At 39.7% G+C, this 19579-nt stretch overlaps 1 protein-coding gene and 1 long non-coding RNA gene across 2 annotated transcripts in view; one reads left to right on the forward strand and one right to left on the reverse strand.

The window, feature by feature from the left end:
• The window catches only part of Mrps9 (mitochondrial ribosomal protein S9), a 57107-nt gene extending 55831 nt beyond the window's left edge, over positions 1-1276 (reverse strand). The window contains exon 1 of the mRNA XM_015505010.2: positions 1088-1276. Within this exon, the coding sequence (XP_015360496.1) occupies positions 1088-1222 (135 nt within the window). The 5' untranslated portion in view covers positions 1223-1276. The remainder of the gene's footprint in view (positions 1-1087) is intronic.
• Positions 1277-1461: 185 nt separating this feature from the next.
• Positions 1462-18591, forward strand: LOC125618905. Its single transcript, XR_007350276.1, has 2 exons — positions 1462-1772; positions 18186-18591. It is a non-coding gene; the product is annotated as an uncharacterized LOC125618905 (long non-coding RNA).
• The last annotated feature ends 988 nt before the right edge of the window (positions 18592-19579 follow it).

Below are 19579 nucleotides of genomic sequence, written 5' to 3' on the forward strand. Positions count from 1 at the left end.
TGCTAGGATCCCTTTCATACATATTTACGTACAAACAGGAAAGACAGACTCAAGACATGCATGAAAAATTTAAATTTCCAGCATATTTTCCAATATAATTTTTTTTAAAGTTTGATGGATAAATGAATGGACTGATTTATTTAAGCTAGAATACAAAGAATATACAAAAAAATAGTATTCTTTTTTTTCAAAATAGATTTTGGGACAAAGTATTTGGCTTTTCTGCAATATTTGGTACTTTCTCTCTTTCAAACATTCTCTTGCTTTCCATGACACCACACTGATTTACTCCTACTTATTTGAAATCTCCTGGGGCCAATTCCTGATTTGTTTGTCCTTTAGGCTACTATCTGTCCCTCTACAATGTAACAAGGGACTTCTAAGTCAGTTCTCCTGGGTTATAGACAGGCATATCTATAGGCCTTGTGAAAATCTCCAGTTGGAAATGCCACAGATACCTAAAACACGATTATATCCAAAAATAAATTCGTTTCTTTCCTTTTAAATCTGGTTCCTTCTCCTGGGACGCTGTCAGTGAACTGGCATAGTCAGCGAACCAGCTAGCTAGCATGACAGTTCCCCACCACTCTCGGAATTAAGTGAATGTACAAATTCTGGCCTCTGTCTCTCCAAAGACAAGGTGTGGGGAAATTTGAGAAATCAAACTGCAGTTGCAAGACACTTTTAAAAAGTTGCTGTTCTCTCCACAGTGTGAATTTCTCCATTTAATCTTCCAGGCCACTGCAAGAGTCCAGTTTCCATTCTCTTGTGGTGGGGCCCTCCTCCCCTCTGGACCCAACAGCACACCTAAACACAGAACACGGAACCTCGGCTCTTCAGCAAGTCAAGGAGGGGTCGCTCCCGCTCCGTCTGAAGGTAACTTTGCTTTACTGCATTCCCAAATACCCCAAGCAACCTCCAGAGGGACCGCTACAAGCCGATACCCACCTCCCCAGTCCTAAACTCAGGCTCCACTAAATATCTAAGACCCTAAAGTCCCCACTTGGGGACAGGAGAGACGCCGCGGGTGGCAGCGCCGGTTGCACATCCTCACATGACCACCTTCTCCAGTTCTCCCAGGCCTTACCTGGGATCCGGCACTTGTCTGTAAACCGGCCGCCGCGGTTTGCCAAAGTCCTTGCCTCCGGGCGAGGCTAACCCTACCCACGAGAAAGAGGCGGTAGGAAAGCGTCCCACCGCAGGACACGCAGGAAGCTGCCATGTTGCCTGTAGGAGACCCCGGCAGGAGGGGCGAGGGGCGGGGCCTGGCGACTGCGCAGGCGCGGACGGGCGCCGGGTTCCCCGGCTATCGCGAGGAGGAGCTTAACCGGCATTTGCTGCGGGGGCGTGTCCTGCGGCCCGAGACGGCTCGCGGTTGATTGGGTGCATGAGCCCGCGGGGCGTGTCTGACTCCACCCCCTGGGCGGTGTCGACCCCTTCGTGGGAGTGGCTAGTAGATGTTTACTTTGGCCCCTTTGCCTCTTGAGGTGCTCAAGTCCAGGGGCTCTCCTGTTCTTTTTGGTACTGACTTCCGCGTGACAATTCAATCAGTCTTTCGTCCCAGGCCCATTGCTGCTCCTCGAGCTGGGTCTCCCTGCACCTCGCGTTTAGGCACCCTTTGTAGCTGCCGAACCTGCCTTCTTTCGGTGGGAGTTCATTCTCCAACACCCAGGGGCCGCACCGCAGCCCTTGCTCACACCAAGTCTTGGTTCCTGTCTGCCTTCCAAGAATGGGCTTTCGGCTCCTAACTTTCCGCATTTTTCAGGATCCAGGTAAAGACCCATCTCCAGCAACTGCCAAACCAATCTAGGTTCCCTGGCAATCACTCCCACACTGTTATAACACAGACTGAGAGCAAACACTGCCTTAGTCTTTGCAGAGGGTTCCTTATAGCATTGGTACTGAGCCTCAATGAAATCAGGCAGAAGTGAGTAGTTGTCAAATAGAGATGAGTTTGCCTTGCTTTTTAATTGTTTTTTTTTTTTTTTAGTTGTAGATGGACACAGTACATTTTATTTATTTATTTTTATGTGATGCTGAGAATCGAACCCAGTGCCTCACACGTTCTAGACGAGCACTGTACCACTGAGCCACAGCCCCAGCCCATATGCCTTGCTTTTTGAAACTTGTGCGCTTTTGACAGTAACTCCCAGGGTACTTTCTATCAAATACAAATAAAGTGATTTAGTAAACCATTCTAAAAGGACTTCCAAATATCTAGATTTGAAGGAGCAGTAAAATTAAAACATACACATTCACAGAAAGTCTGAAATCATATAAAGTGGTCCAGAAAATACATGCCATCTACTTATAAGTGTCATCTCCCAAAACACAAAAATTTTAACATTAAAAAAGTAGAAGTGGGGTGGCTGGGCTTGTAGCTCAGTGGCAGAGCGCTTGCCTACCATGTGTGAGGCACCAGGTTCAATCCTCAGCAGCACCATATAAAAATAAAAAGTATTCTGTCCATCTACAACAAAAAAAAATTTAAAAAGTAGAAATGGAATAATTTCAGAATAAAGAGCAATCCTTTAAATGTAATACGTTTACTTGTATGAAGAACTCATCCTAGTGTTCTTTTTTTTTTTTTATAACCTTTTAACCTAATGAAAATTTCTTTAGCAATTGTCAGAGGTCCATGAACTAACATGTGGGAACCAAGGCTTTATAGCTCACTGAAATATGTACATTTAAATATCAGTTCCCTACATATTGCAACATTTTTTTTAAAAAAATGAAATGTTAATGGTGGAAATTTAACCAAATAGGAAACACTAAATAAGTATACAAAAGCAGAATTTAAACCATTAAAAAATTGATGTTGGAGCATATAAGAATGTAGTTCTGACTGACATTAGGGTGACGAATTGTGTATTTTCCTTTTATTTTTCTAAAATTTATGTTATAGTCTTTTACTATTATCAGTAAAGTAAATATAGTACATTGTCCACCTCTATGGGCAACTCTTACACTGCTGCCTTGAATTTCTTGTGTAGTCTCAAGTTTGTGAACAAATACATTGTTATAGATTGATGATTTTCTGGTTTACCAGATGTCTAAGACTTGGATTCCTTTCATTTTTCTCTCATTTATTGAGCCCCTCTTATGTCATAGGCCTAGATCATCATCCTAGGTACCAAAATTCTAATACAATAGGGTCATGTACAATGTGAAATTTGGTTCTAAAGTAATATAAATATCAAGAGAGTCAAAATGTTGGACAAACATCAAGCGTTGTTGAGATGTGGAGTAGGAGGCTCTGTTAGATGCTGCTCGTGTGTAAATTGATAGAATCTTAATGAAATGATCCAACTAGTCAGTGACCTACTAAAATTAAGATGAGCACACCCAACAATCCATCAACTGCATGCCTAGATATATAACCTGCATATGTTCTTATGCACTGCATTAGGAGGCATATATAAGAGGGCCCTGGCTCTCAGCTCCTGGGGAGTAGCAGGTAGGTGGGGGCTGCCCAAAGAAAGAAGAGAGCAATACCAAGGAGAAGGCCAACCCTTTGATGGGGAGGGACAGCACCAGTTACAGGCGACTGAGAAAAATCAGAGCCTTTTCATTCAGTTATTAATCCCAGTCTTTATCAGAATGTTCTGCTTCCCTGTGTAATGGACAGATAGGAAACCAAACTGAAAAGGAGGAGGAGGGGAGTCTCAGATCCAGTGTGGAGAGTGCTGAGGCCTGGCTTATTACAGCCCCCATAGCAACGTTTTTATAATAACAAAAATAATCTATCTGTTGATAGGAGGATAAATAAGAGAGCACCATATGGTAATGACAACAAGTGGATTGCAACTACGCATATGACTATGGATGAGTTTCACCAGGTGGAGGAAAAAAATAAGACTCCCATATGCATACACAAAATATGACCCTATTCACATAAAGTTCAAAAACACGCAAGACCCAGCAAGATGCATAAGAGTTTAACCACTAGGTAATAAAGCCATAAAGAAAAATAAGAGAATGGTAAATAAGAAATTCAGGATAGTAAATACCCCTGAGAGGCAGGGAAGGGAAAACATGAGCAAGCACAGAGGAGGGCAGTTTTCATGCCAGTGTTCTCTATCTGTAGATATCTTGTGTTAGAGTCTGTAAACAAGTCAAGATGGCGCCTGGCATTTTGCCAGAGGGAGTGGTTTGTGAAGTAACGCCAGCGAGCCATTAAGTATGGAGATTCCTGATTGGTTGACTGATGTATCTAGTTTATGCTAATTAGATAAGCTGTGTGGAATGTATAAATACTGCTCCTGTCCTACAATAAACGGCCTCCACTCCTGCTGTATTAACGTACACAAGTTATTCGTCACCCCCCAGCTATTTTGCCCAGCCAGCCGTACAGCAGCAGATGGTGGCCCGTTACGGGGAGCCCCGGGACACTCGGGGGTAAGTGACGGAAAAAAAAAAAAAGCTGCCCGTCCCTAGATAGGACGGGAGCAATCTGCTCGTCCCTAGGCAGATAGGGCGAGAGGAAAAATGGCCATTTCGAGAAAATGGAAAAGATTGATACAGTATGTTTGTGTCTTGTTTTGTCTCAGTGTAGTGTATTGTCTTTGTGACGAAAATATGGAAGGTGTGAGAAGTAAATTACTAAGGGAAGGAGGCACCCCAGTGGAACCAAGAATAGTTAGGGCATGTGTTGATGGAAGCCCAGGAACTCTAGTCAGAAAGAAAAAGAAAGTTCAGAAGAAGAAGAATTATCAGGAAAAAAGTTGCAGCAAAAGGCTATTACTAAATACTTTTCATTACCGGAGGGTGCGTGAAGCGGAGAGGCGGGTGCCGAGTGTGCAAGCCGGTCACAGCGCAGCAAGGATTTTCCAAGAGGCAGCGGCGACTGGCCCTTCCCCGCCTCCTGGCCGGGGAGCTGGCTCTTCCACTGCCGCGAGCCCAAATCTAGACCTGACCTGGGGGCACAGTCTCGCAGGCTCTTGCTCCCTATGCCGGATGGCAGTTTGAGCCCCGGACTCTCCCCAGGGCCATCTGGGGCTGCCCAGGATGCTGCAGGCGGCAGATGGCCTGCGTCCAGTCCCTGAAGTTTGATCATTTCCAAGGCCAGTAACTACAATGGTTCTCCCACACCTGGAAGCTGATGAATAATGAGCACTATTAAGACTTATTTCAAATGTAAAAAACCTTGAGATAATGTACTAAATTGTTCAGAAGGTTGGTTTCTTAGTGGAATGCTGCAGGATTTTCTTTAGCATCATTGCCGGAGTTCCTGCCTTCGTCCCAGTGCCGGCAAGGACGAGGATGGAAGAATTTCCAGTGTTGCTGAAAACCGGACGAGACTTCGGAGCTGTGCTGTTTCTGCTGCTACAGCTTAGGCTAGCTGCCTGCAGAACTTACCTGGACTGTGATTTAAGCTAGTTGCCTGCAGAACTTACCTGGACTGTGATTTAAGCTAGCTCCCTTCAGAACTTACCTGGACTATGATTTACCTGGACTGTGAGTTAATCTATTGAGACACTGCTTTACCTGGACTGAGACAACAAACTGTAATCTACAACAAATTGTAACTCGGTATCTTTGCTAACGGTGTCATTGCTGGTATAATTTTTCCAAGGGCTTCTTGCATGGAGCCATCAATTGGCTTGGTATTGTGACATTTTGTATCTTCCCCTTCTGCTTGTAGCAGATTATTTATAGTGTTTGTGTAAAAACCACTATGGTCGTTATTTAAATTAAACAAAAGGGGGAAATGTTAGAGTCTGTAAACAAGTCTGGATGGCGCCTGGCAAAATGCCAGAGGGAGTGGTTTGTGAAGTAACACCAGCGAGCCATTAAGTGTGGAGATTTCTTATTGGTTGACTGATGTATCTAGTTTATGCTAATTAGATAAGCTGTGTGGAATGTATAAATACTGCTCCTGTCCTGCAATAAACGGCTCCTACTCCTGCTGTATCAATCTACACAAGTCGTTCGTCACCCCCCAGTTATTTTGCTGCAGCCGGCCAGCGGCAATCTTGGGATTCATAGATGTTTTATTACTATTCTTGAAACTCTACATATGCATTGTGTCTGCAGTTGGACTTTCTCTCTCTCTCTCTCTCTCTCTCTCTCTCTCTCTCTCTCTCACACACACACACACACACACACACGCACACAACTTTTACGTGTAACCAGTATACAACATATAAAATAGAGTTGATCTGTTAAATCAAATGTTCTGAGCTTGAATCTCCCATCCTGTCAACCCCCAGGCCTCTGATGCACCTCTGTAGACTCCCTCTGGCTTTCACTGTCACTTCAATCTCAGCCTAGGGTTCCCAACAATCTGTGACCTGTCACCTGCATCCTATAGCAACAGATCTTGTTTGCTTCCAGCAAGCCAATGCTGGCTCTTTAAGATTTAAGACTTCAGTTCCCATAGTAGAAGTGTAGTAATTTGATCCTTTATGACATTTATACCATCTCTTTAATGGTATTTTGGGGCTCAGAATTGGTGGAGGAAGTACACAGGTAGAATGTTATATTTAGTTTTTACAAAATCTTTACTGCTTTAAAAGAGGTTAAGAAATCACCTTTTAAGTAGAAGGAAAACTATGAGTTTGGTGGTGAAATAATACTGATACAGATTCATCTGGCTGTGGCTGACAAAAGAAGATCCCACTGATGCCCCAATACAAGTATTCTTAAAACCCCATCTTCCTAGTGCTTCCTCCTCCCCTGCCCTCACCCAAATAGTGGAAGAAGGGAGAAAGGCCCCAAATTAAATAAGTCCCCAAAGAAAATGGAAGAGGATAAGTCTCAAACCAACCTCAAATACTTCTGACCACTTATTTTATTAGTCACAGAAGTCAGTTGTTAGGCCTGAGAAGTATACACTTGGCTTCTATATCTGCGGGTTTCATATCCATGGATGAAACCAACTATAGATCAGAAATAGCTTTTTTTAAAATTTCATCTGTATGGAACATGAATTGTTTTTCTGTTATTATTCCTTAATACAGTGCAACAGTTACAGAATTTATATTGTATTATGTATTATAAGTAATCTGAAGATGACTTATAGGATATGGGAGGATGAATATAGGCTGTGTGCAAATACTACATTATTTTATATAAGGGATTTGAGCATCCAGGTGTTTGGGTATCCAAAGCAGGGCCTGGATGCAAAGAGGGATGATCTTACATCTGACATGAAGTATTTATTTTCATCTTCTGTCTCACCCTGACTCACACTGAAAGGGGTGGCAGGCTGTGGGTGGCATGTAAGTTGCCATAATTGTTATTTTTCCCCCAAATTCCTTATACCTCATTTTCTTATTCCTCTCTCTGCTTTATTGCCACCTCTCATCCCTACTCTCTTCTCCTCCAAACCAATGTGTGTATAGCTAAAATACTACATGTCGTCCTCAGAAAATTGATGCCCTCCATCTTTAAAGGATTCCTAGAAAGTGTCCCGGGAGTGGCAGAGCATTGCGGATCAATATAAAAATCCTTAGCCCAGGAAAAAAAATGTACATGTCTACTGGGTTCCACAGATAACTGGGATCAACAGAGAGCATAGGATCAAAGATGACCAAACAGGGTGGTTCGTGAAATCAGAGTTCTCAACCAAGCCCTGCCACGGCCTCGCTCTTTGATATTTAATGGTTTGATATTTAGCTGATGGGCTCCCTACATTTCTCATTGGTGTGACCAGTGGGTTCTCAACAATGTGGAGCCTTTGCTGGTTGAATTGAGTTGAATCACGTTCTTCAAAAAGTGGTTAAATTCCAGATGCCATTTACCTCCTAATGTGACCTTACTCGGAAATAGGGTTTTTAGAGAAGCAATCATGTTAAATTGAGGTATTAGGATGTGGCTTAATTCAATATGATGCTAGTCCTTATTTAAAAAATGGAATTTGGAACAGAGGCAGACCCATAGAGAAAACAATATGAAGACACGGGGAGAAGACAGCCATCTGCCAGCTAGGGAAAGCCTACAGCTTATCTGAGGACAGAGGCCCAGAACAGTCTTTCTCACAGCTTTCAAAGAAACCAACCTTGCTGACCCCTTGATCTTGGACTTGCATCCTCTTGAAATGTGAGGCAATAAAGATTTCTGTGGTTTAAACCCCTCAGTTTATGGAACATTTTTACAGCCATTCCAGGAATATACCTAATGTATTGGCTTTCAAATGCCCACCAGCTTTTGGATACTCCTTTCTTCTAAAGGCAGAACCATCCCTTTTGAGAGTAAGCTGGATTTAATGACCTGCTTTGGAAGCAGATAATTAAATGGGAGTCTTGGTGTACAACATTGGATTCCAATCACAAAAGGTCCTGTGGCTTCCTGCTTTCTGTCTATCTTTCTCAAAAGGCCCTTTCTGGGAGAACTGGGATGTTGCATCCTGAGACAGCCCCTGGATAGCCCACCTACATGAACTGAGTCTCTTGCTAACAGCCATGCAGATGAGCCGTCCTGGAAGTCACTCCTCCGGCCAGGCCTTTATATGGCTCTTGCCACATCTTGACTGTAGCCTCAGGACAGATCCTGCACCAGAGCCACTGATAGGAGGCTCTTGGGCCAGAACACTCTGAGAGATAAATAGTATTGTTTTAAGCCACTAAAGTGTGAGTAATTCATTATATAGTACACAGAAAATGACAGTATGTTAGAGATGTAAATTCTTGGATCATAATCCAGATCTATTCTATCTGGACACAAGGCTGAACATATATCCCTCAGGGATTCTTTTTGTTGTTGTTTTGAGTTTGCCATATGCTATTTAGAAATAGGTCAAATTCCATTACACTTAATCCACTGGTAGTGCCCGTTTACATATTGATCATCTGGCAGGTTCCTATAGATCATCATCATTATTATTATTACTATTATTTTGAAACTGCATAACATTAACTTTACCATTTTAATCATTTTTCAGTGTACAATTCAGTGGCATTGAAGACATTCTCACTGTATAACCATCACCACCATCCACCTCCAGAACTATGTCATTCTTTCAAATTGAAGCTTCATACCCATTGGACCTAATTCCAAATTCCTTTCTCCCCACAACATCTCGAAAGTCACCATTTTACTTTCTGTCTCTGAATTTGACGACTATAGGGACTTCATAAGTGAATCAAGCAATATTTGTCATTTTTATAGCTGTCTTATTTCACTTAGCACAATGTGCTTAAAGTTCATCTATGTGGTAGCATGTGTCAGAATTTCCTTGAAGCTGAATAGTAGTATTACAGTATATGTATATACCACACTTTGTTTATCCATTCATCTGTTGATGGACACTTGGGGTGTTTCCACTTTTTGGTTATTGTGACTAATTCTGTTGTGAAGATAGGTGTATAAATATCTTTTTAAGTCTCTGCTTTCCATTCTTTTGGTCATATACCTAGAAATGTAATTGCAGTATTCTCCTTTTTAATGTGCATGTATTTTTAACTTTATTCACAATAGGCAGGTTTTCAAAAAAGAAATTTTGAGTGGTATTTAAATCTACAATTTGAAAAATCTCTAATTATTTAGACCACTCTCAGTTAAATAAACATTATATATAGTAAGAAAATGAGCAATGTAAATTTCTCTGAAATGGTAAAATGGGAAGTAATTTCAGTATTTCCTTGCTGTAGATCAATCAAGCTTAAAAGCAAAATCTTTCTCAGGTTACAAGAAAATCTATTTTTCCAAAATGCGTACATTTTTACTGTATTACTTGAATCTTAATAAATAACAGAACAAGTATCTTCTTTGACGTTCTTCTCTGTGTTCAATGTGGACTAAATCCATCCACATATGCTCTTTACCTACGAGCTGTCAATTATGTTTGCTTTAAAAGAGACAGCACACTTAGGGAGCTGTCAGTCAAAGCTGTTGTGATGCTTCAAGCATCATTTCTCCAGGCTTAGTTATCAAAAATAAAACAAATTTACATGGAACATAAAGGTGGATCAATCACACCATTTGCTGTGCATTGAAAATGTCTTCCAATGTGCACAATTTCAGGGGCAATGTGCTTAGGGCCAGTGCTTCTTTGAACCTGTTTATAGTGTTTTTGCACAGATTTTTTGTCATTTTAAAAAAGTACATGTAGACACTAAAAGTAGTTATTGCAATAAGGTGGCAGGATTCATTGTGGTTCCTCTATTGGAAATTTGAAATAACAATGTATAAAAAAATTGTTCTGTGAGGCATCATGGGTAGTTTTTGTTTTTGTTTTGTTTTCTTCAGTGATGGGCATAGAACCCAGGACCTTGCACATGCTGAGCAAGTGCTCTACCATTGAGCTACACTCCTAGTCTCAATGGGTATTTCTTTCACCCATGCCCTGAGCATGGGTTTGGCTTGAGATAGGACTTCCCTGTGATGGATGCTGAGAGGAGGTAAAGAAGATCTAACAAAAGAGAACTAAATGACTGAGGCTGTAGGCTGGGCACGTTTAGGACATTAGGACTTTCAGAATATAATAATAATAATAATAATGGTAAAAAGAATGGGTATATTGAAACCAATAAAATCACTAGGAGTCTGGCAAAAATAAATACCGACTTAATAATCAAAGTCCAGGAAACAAGAACCAAAGGGAAAATCCTTGAGGCATGAAAGAGACTGTTTTAGGGCAGACAGAAGAAGGACCATTTTACACAGCAGGGCGGCAACTTAAAAAGTGCACTGCCTCAAAGCTGATGCTGCCTGAAAATGTAAATGAGTGCGAGAAGATTGTGATCCAGACCTGAAAAGTGAAATGGGTTCTGAAGTGTAATTTTCATTCTTAATCTTTTAAGGAAGCAAAGATAAAAGCATGGTATCTCATGCGTCTCTATCAGAAAAAAAGGTGGGGATTTAGAAAGGCCAAGAGGCACAAGTCTAAGACATAAAAAGAAAATTACATGAATTATGTGTACATAGGCACATAGACGCACATTATATATAACATTGCAAACCTTAAAAAGGATGATATAATGTGGCATTAATTGAGCACTGTTCTAAATAGCTTGAAAGTTTTATCTTTTTGAATCATAATACTATCTCTATACTTTTGGTATGTCATTGGTGCAGAAATGTTAAATAACTTACTTAAGATCCCCAAACTAGGGGCTGGAGTTTGACTCAGTGGTACAGCATTTGCCTAGTATGTGTGAGGCACTGGGTTCAATTCTCAGCATCCCATATAAATAAATGAAAAAAATAAAGTCCATTAACATCTAAAATATATATTTTTTAAATTATATTAATATTAAAAAGAAACTAGGAAGGGGTGGAACCAGACAGCATGTAATGGCACTGGAGCATGCAAAACTTGACCAATATCCTCTTTAACACCCTGTCTTTACCAAGTGTGTTTTATGACCTTTATCCACAGCATCTGCTCACTGTTACCCTTCTTTTTAGGGACCCATGATCACTTGTCTTTTGGCTTCACCACCCAAACCCAGGCAGCTCAGCTCACTGCTGTCAGAGTATCCTCCATCCCTCTCCTGTATAAGGACACAAGATTATATCTGTCCCAGTTGCTTTATTTTGGGAGGAGGGGGTGGGTACAGGGGATGAATCCAGGGGCATATAACCGCTGAGCAACATCCCCATCCACACCTCTTTTTTGTATTTTATTTAGAGACAGGATCTCACTGAGTTGCTTAGGGCCTTGCTAAGTTGCTGAGGCTTTGAACTCGAAATCCTCCTGCCTCAGCCTCCTGAGCTGCTGGGATTCCAAGCGTGTGCCACCTTGCCCAGCTCCCAGNAGTAACTAAGAACAGAGTAGGGACCAAGAGCATGAGAAGAAGATTAACATTAAACAGGGATGAGAGGTGGGAGGGAAAGGGAGAGAGAAGGGAAATTGCATGGAAATGGAAGGAGACCCTCAGAGTTATACAAAAGTAGATACAAGAGGAAGTGAGGGGAAAGGGAATAATAATACAAGGGGGACAAATGAATGTCAGTAGAGGGGGCAGAGAGAGAAGAGGGGAGGGGGGATAGTAGAGGATAGGAAAGGCAGCAGAACACAACAGACACTAGTATGGCAATATGTAAATCAATGGATGTGTAACTGATGTGATTCTGCAATCTGTATATGGGGTAAAAATGGGAGCTCATAACCCACTTGAATCAAAGTGTGAAATATGATATATCAAGAACTATGTAATGTTTTGAACAACCAACAATAAAAAATTAAAAAAAAATAAAATAAAATGAAACAAAAAAAAATTATTCTTTAATATCCTTAAATGACTCTTAAGCATTTGCATGACACCTTGTCTGTTTGCACGAAAAGAACATTCCTGGCCCATTTTCCAAGTGTTTTCTAAAATCAAGTATCATATTTGATATCTGAAATTGTGTCCAATTTCGACGAGCACATCATAGCCTAGTGTATGATTAAACTATCTCATCTCTTTATGAATAGAGTTTGCTGTGATTAAATTGTAAACACCTGCACGATGCTATTTTGACTTTAAATTCAAAGGAACATTTTATCCTGGGGAATATAGATTTCCTGAAATAAGCATATTACTTTTTCAACCAAGTGTTACAGTTGTATTCTTATGACCTTTGAAGCTTCAAAATATATATGCTTATATGATACATCCATGTTTTCCTATCATCTTAATGATATGTCCAACACATTTTGGATATAGATTGCTGACCTCAGGGCATCAAATATTCATATTCTTTATAATTTTTTATCTAATCAGTGCAATATGCTCTTTATGTTGTCAAAATCAAGAGCTCAATTTAGAAATTCAACAAGTTTGTGCAGTTTATCTCATTAACATGACTTCTAGATTTTAAAAGATAGATAGACACACATGTACATGCACACATTGGAAAATCAGGTCATGAGAAAAGCTATAGAATTTTGGCCTTCATGGGGTTTTTTTGGTGCTTATTGTGATCACACAAATAGGAATCAGTATTATAGATGCACTCCTTGCTAGTCTTGGAGAGAGTAATCCCAGCTAAACAGCAGACAAAACCATTGGGTTCACAACATTATCTCAGTTTGGGTGATCAGTTGTAGAAAACAGAGACAACTCTGACTAGTTTCAGTAGAAAAAGATTCATTACCAAAGTATTAATTAGCCTACAAAATCAATGAAAGGGAAGGTGGATCTAGCTGTAGCTGAACTTTGGGAACACATCCCCAAACTTCATTGACGGAACTGGCCAAGTAGATATCTTGAACAGAAATTTTCTATCGTGTGTAAACATGAGGTTGTATCTATTTAATGATATTGTTAAGATTTTTGAACATTTTCTCTTTTAATCATCTTAACCTTGAGGTTATTTTATTTCTTTTGTATGTGAAATTATCTAAGGGGTAAAATACTTGCTAAAGTCTCACAGCAAAAATGTTAATTCCAAGCAAGTGTTTGAAACTTCTATGTTAAATTAAAGTTAAGGGAAAAAAAAATGTTTTGCCCATTGCTCTCTATTCCTCACAATTTTCCCCATGGTACCCAGTACCTGGAACCTGGAACTCAAATGTTCATTGAGGAAGGGAAATTGGAATGGATATCAAGGAAGCCAATTCAGAGTTTTTTCAATAAACATTTCACGGGGATATTGCAGCAAGGGCTTAAGCATCCATTAGATGGTTAGATGAGATGACTTGAGGTCTCTTTTGAAAAACTTTGAGGGCAAGGTCAATGTCCTCTTTGTCTATATTGTATCCTCAGCTCACTACTATGCCTGACACATAGGAAACAATCAATAAATGCTTGGTCAATAGAGTGATTACATAAAACATGTGTTTCTCCTATCTCTGCCATCTTTCAGAAGTGGACCTTCATATACTGTTTATTCTCCACTTACGTTGTATAGATATTTTTACTTGTAATTGGCCATTTGATTTTCTGTTTCTAAATGGAGGTTGAGTGAGTACGTACATGCACCTTCTATTTAGACTTTGATACTTCATTAACTCCGTGTAGGACTGAGCATCACAGAACCTGTGTGGTTGTCTGATGGGTCCATCTCTCCTGTTTTTTCCCTTTAAGGTGCTGATGATTGAACTCAGGTCTCTGCACAAGTTAGGCCAGAGCTGTAACACTGAGCTACACCCAAAGCCTTATCTCTTTATTGTATGGGAAAGTACCAACACAAACTTTTAACCCTGCAGAAGACACCTTCCTCCTGAGCTTAGAAAAAGTATCTTAGCTCCTGAAGCATGACAAATACAGGATGATTAATCTAATAACAATACTATCATGACAGTTCCCCAAACAGCGTGTCCTTGATGTGGCTCTGTTTCTGTGAGGTGCAAAGGATGATAAGGAGATCTGCTAGTTATTTGGTAAATGCCTCCTTCTTTTGTTACCATTTTCATAATATGGGTTTTTCTACTTATTCAAAAAAATTGCTTAAAGGAATTTTTTGGTGTTTCCTCTTCTGTTTAGATATTTGTAGAAACCTACTTTTTATTTTGCATGCAGACTCAGGTCTGTAAATTTCTATAAATGAATTATAGAAATTATTATTTAATTAAAGTACCCAAAGATCAGTACCTTTTAGGAATTAAAGTGAATTCATTGCACATTATGTACAACTCCATGTTTTACTTTACAAATTTTCATTTGGTAAGTTTCAATATACAGTTTTGCTTATTTTAAATGCTAAAAAAGTAAGTGTTAACAATGTAAAGGTTATTTTAACACCAAAACCAAAACAAAACAAAACAGTGGAGCCAGGCTTGGTGTCACATGCCTGTAGTCGCAGCGGCTTAGGAGGCTGAAGCAGTAGAATCATAAGTTCAAGACCAGCCTTGGCAACATAGTGAGACCCTAAGGAACTTACTTAAACCCTGCCTCAAAATAAGATATAAAAAAGTTCTGGGGATGTGGCATCCCTGGGTTCAATCCCCAGTACAAAAAAAAAAAAAGGTGGGGGGGACTCACATATTAAACACAATGATAATTATATACTTGAAAAAGAAAATGTTATCCAGCTAGACTGGTTGTGAAAACCAAATTACCTCAAATTTCTTAAATGTTCTTAATTTTTTTCACACATATATGCACACACCCACGTACGGAGTAAATCTAACAATCCTAAATAACATGAGAGAATTGTTTTAATAGTTTTTGAGATACTTTTATCACCACACACACGTAATTTGCTCTAAGTATTGATTTCTAGATTTCACGAAATGCTCCTTTGGCCAGGGAAGGATCAAGTTTATCCTCCAAATTTAGAATAAGAGGGAGGAAATAAAAATTTAGACAACCAGTTGGCTGAGATGTCCCTTCCACCCTTTCATTGGCTTTCCCTTTGTTGGCCTACTATCCTCCCACAAAAACCTTTTTTCTCTTTGCTTAATATTGATGTCTCTGTTCTTTTTCTTTAATTGTGATAAAATAGAGATAACATAAAGTTTACTATCTTAAACATTAAGTGATTAAGCCCAATAGTGTTAAGTACATTCTTCTTGTTTTTCAACCGTCACCACCATCCTTTTCCAGAATTCTTTTTGTCTTGCAAAATCAAAATTGAACATTAAACAATAACTCTCCAGTCTCTCTCCTCCCAGCCTCTGGCAATTATCATTCTACTTTCTGTCTCTATGGATTTGACTACTTGAGGACCTTACATGAGGAGAATCAAACAGTATTTGTGTTTTTGTGACTGGTTTATTTCACTTAATGTAACATATCCTCAAGGTTCATCCATGTTGTAGTATGTGCAGAATTTTCTTCCTTTTAAAGGCTGGATAATATTCCATTGTAAGTATCTATCAGATTTTGCTTATTCATTGATTGATGGACCATTGGGTTGCTTCCATGTTTTAGATACTATAAATAATGATGCTGTGTGATTAATGGTCCAGTTTGGATCTGGAATGTCCCTGAAAGTCCCATGTGTTAAGACTTAGTCTTTAGTTTGGTGCTGTTGGGAGGCAACAGAACCATTAAGATGTGGGTCCTTGTGAGAGGTTTTCACTGGGGGCTTGCTCTTGAAGGGGACTGTGAAACTCTGGTCTCTCTTGTTTTGCTTTTAGCCACCATGAGATAAGCAGCCTATTCTACCACATGCTTATGCCAAAATACATTGCCTTGCTGCAGGCCAAAAGCAACAAGCCAACATCCAGAACTGTGACCCAAAGTAAACCTTTTCTCTTTATAATCAGATTATCTTGTGTGTTTAATACAGTAATGGAAAGCTGACTAACACAATTACTATTTCCACAGAATATATTTTTCCAGACTTTCACTGTCAACCTATTAGTGTTTCTAGATCTAAAGTGGTTATTTTATAAATAGTATATCATTGGATCATTTTATTTTTATGCATTCTGGCAAGTTCTGCATTTTGATTAGAGTATAGTCCATTTACATTCAAAGTAATTACTAATAAAGAGGGACTTCAGTCATTTTGCTCTTTATTTATTGGATTTTTTTCCCATTTCTCACATTGCTGTCTTTTTTTGTTGATTTTTTTTGCAGTGAAATATTTAATACCTTTATTTCCTCTTTTGTACACTCTATAGGTATTTTCTTTGTGGTTCTCATGTTTTAATATCCTAAAGTCATCACACTGATTTAAATTTATGCTAGGTTAACTTCAGTAACAAATAAAGCTCTGTTCCCTTAATGTCTTAATCTCTACCCCCTTTCATTTATTAATGTCACAAGTTATATCTTTTTTACATTATTTGTACAAAAACAAATCAACAATTGTGATTTTTATGTCTTAGTCTCTTCAATTACATAGAAAACAAAATGTAGATCTACAAACCACTCTTACAATAATATCAACTTTTCAACTAATAATTATTTTTTCAAATATTAGTCCCAAATTATGTAGGAAACAAACAGCAGAATTACAAACTGGCCTTGTAATATGATCTGCTTTTTATAATTGTTCATGTACTTATCTGTGTTTCTTTATGTGACTTCAAAAACTGTCGAGTATCCTTTATCTTTACCTGCAGTGCTCCTTTATCAGTTCTTATAAAGCAAATCTGATGATCATGAACTCACTCAGCTTTTGGAGAACCTGGGTATGTCTTACTTTCTGTCTCACTTTGCTGAATTTCAATTGAAGGTCTTTCTTTCAGCACTTACTAGTTCACTTCAAGTTTTCTGATGAGAAATCTGTTCAGAGTCTTATCAAGAATCCTTATATTTGACAAAGTACTTCTATCCTGCTGCTCTCAAGCTTCTCTTTGTATTTGTTATTCCACCACTTGACTATCTGTTGTGGCATGGTCCTGTTTGTATTTGTCCTATTTGGAGTTCATTGGGCTTCTTGGACATTTATATTTATGCCTTTCATCAAATCTGAGAAATTTTTGTTCATTATTCCTTTGAATAATCTCTCTCCCCCATTCTCTTTCCTTCCTTTAAGACCCTGGTAATTCATATGCTGGTGTGCTTAAGGGGGTCTTATAGTTCCCTCAGCCTCTCTTCATTTTTCTTTATTCCCTTTTCTTTCTGTTGTTCAGACTTGCTCATTTCAATTGGCCTTTCTTCAAGTTCATTGATTCTTTTTGCTTTTTGCTTCTATCGTCCTTTCGATTCCTCTAGTGTATTTTTCATTTCAGTTATTGTCCTTTTTAACTCCAGAATTTCTTTTTATTTTTATTCTTAAAGGCTTTCTATTTCCTTATTGTTATTTTCATTTTGTTTATTATGCTAGTGTTTCATAGTTGTGACAAAATTTCTAATATAATCAACTTACAAGGAGGAGAGTTTTATTTTGGCCCATGGTTTCAGCCCATTGTTGCTTGTCCTCTTTGCCTTTGGGCCTGTGGGGGCATAGTACATCATGGGGGGCATGTGATAGAACAAAAGCTTACCTCATGGCAGCTAGGAAGCAAAATAAGAGCAAAGAGTTCATCTTCCAATAACCCCTGCAAGGGCACACCCCCACCGACCTAACTTTCTTCCAGGAGTCCCCACCTTCCTCAGGTTCCACCAGCTCCCAAATGAGCCACAGGCTGGGGGGCAAGTCTTTAGCACATGGGCCCCTGTGGACGCTATAGATCCAGACCAGAACACTCATGCATTCTTTTCTCGTGCTTCTCCACATCTTTCTTCAGTTCTCTGAGCATCTTTGAAACAGTTGTTAATTCCTTGCCTGGTAGTTCTGCCATCTGATTTTCTTAGGGATGATTTTTGGTTTTGGTTTTATATTCCTTTGAATGGATCATACTTTTCTGCATTAATATGTTATTAATTGTATGGACACATACTATCAAACATATTATATGTTTCATTTTAAAGATTACAAACCATTTTAAGAAGGACAAGTGGAAGGGGGTGGCAGGTGCAGGCACCACATCTGGCCAGGAAGGTGCAAGAAGAATCCCCTGAGACAGGCCAAGGAGATGAATGAGGAAGATGAGGCTATCAAGCAGAAACAAAAGAGGAGCACACGAACTTGAGGAGGTAGAAGTGAAGGCTACGCAGAAGGACCCCTGGAATTAAGAAATCTGGCAAAAAGAAAGCTGTTCCTGTACCTGAGATGATGGTGACTGAATGGTGACAATTCCTTCTTGAACATCGGAATTCCCTGCCAAAATATTTTTGCCACCTATACCTACAAAGAACCATTGTCTTGGAATCTGTTGTAAATTTAAGAATAAACTTTCATTTAAAATAAATAAAAACAACCACATCTTTTTGAAAATGCTGTCAATGTTGTGACTGTGCTGTATGATAAAGTTTCTTAACAGTGAGACAGTCAGCCACCCCCACTGAAAAGGGCAAATGCACTCCTGGGCTTTAACTCACGGCCTGACAGCCATTAAAAGATGCTGTGTGCTTTTTCCTGTTTTCCACCTAAACTCACAGTTTGTCAGACACCAGAAGCTTAGTGTGTGCCTCACTCATCCACTCTCAGTCCGACCAGCCTAGGAACCAGGTGCATCATTAAAGCCAGGACACCCTCACCATGGCTCTCCAAGGACAGACGACATAAAGGGACACTGTTGGGAGCCACCTAAAACAGCAACTTCCCAGGACCCTTAACTTGTTAATCACATGATTTGTGTTCTCTTCACCTCCCGCCATGTGTTCTCTTAACAGCTTTAGCAACTCATCCTTATTAAAAGGCAAGCATGTTTATGCGAGGGCAGCATCAATCTGAGATGTAACTTTTGGTCCAAGAATGACCAGGACGACCAACTCACTACTCCTCCCTTGAAGTCGAAGTGCTTACTCAGGAAAAGAAAAGCATGTACCTAAAGTCAATAATCATTCCTAAACTCTAGTCCATCCCTAACACCCTTTCACACGTGTACAAACAGCCCTCTTCTTTGTCCTGAGAACCCCTGGATGCTCTCTTGATCAATGCTGTCTCCCTTCTGCTCTACCAAGAATTGCTAAGAAAGAGTCTTGTTCCCATCAGAGTGATGCCTTTGATATCTGATTCTTCTGATGGAGAGAAGAATGCACTAAGCTGGTAACAGCACTGGCTCCATGTTGAAAAGCATATGCCTGTTCCCAGGTCCAGAGATTCTGTTTGGTCTGGGGTATGGCCAGCTTTAAGATTTTCGAAATGTTCCCCCAGGTGATCCTAATAGGAATAGGAGTCTCTGGTCTATACCTTCTCTAAGGCGACTCAAAATAGACTGCTCAGACTTTTAGCTTCTGTTAGGATAGAGCTCCTGATTTCC

Source organism: Marmota marmota, unplaced genomic scaffold (genome assembly GCF_001458135.2).
Source record: "Marmota marmota marmota unplaced genomic scaffold, marMar, whole genome shotgun sequence".
NCBI lineage: Eukaryota > Metazoa > Chordata > Mammalia > Rodentia > Sciuridae > Marmota > Marmota marmota.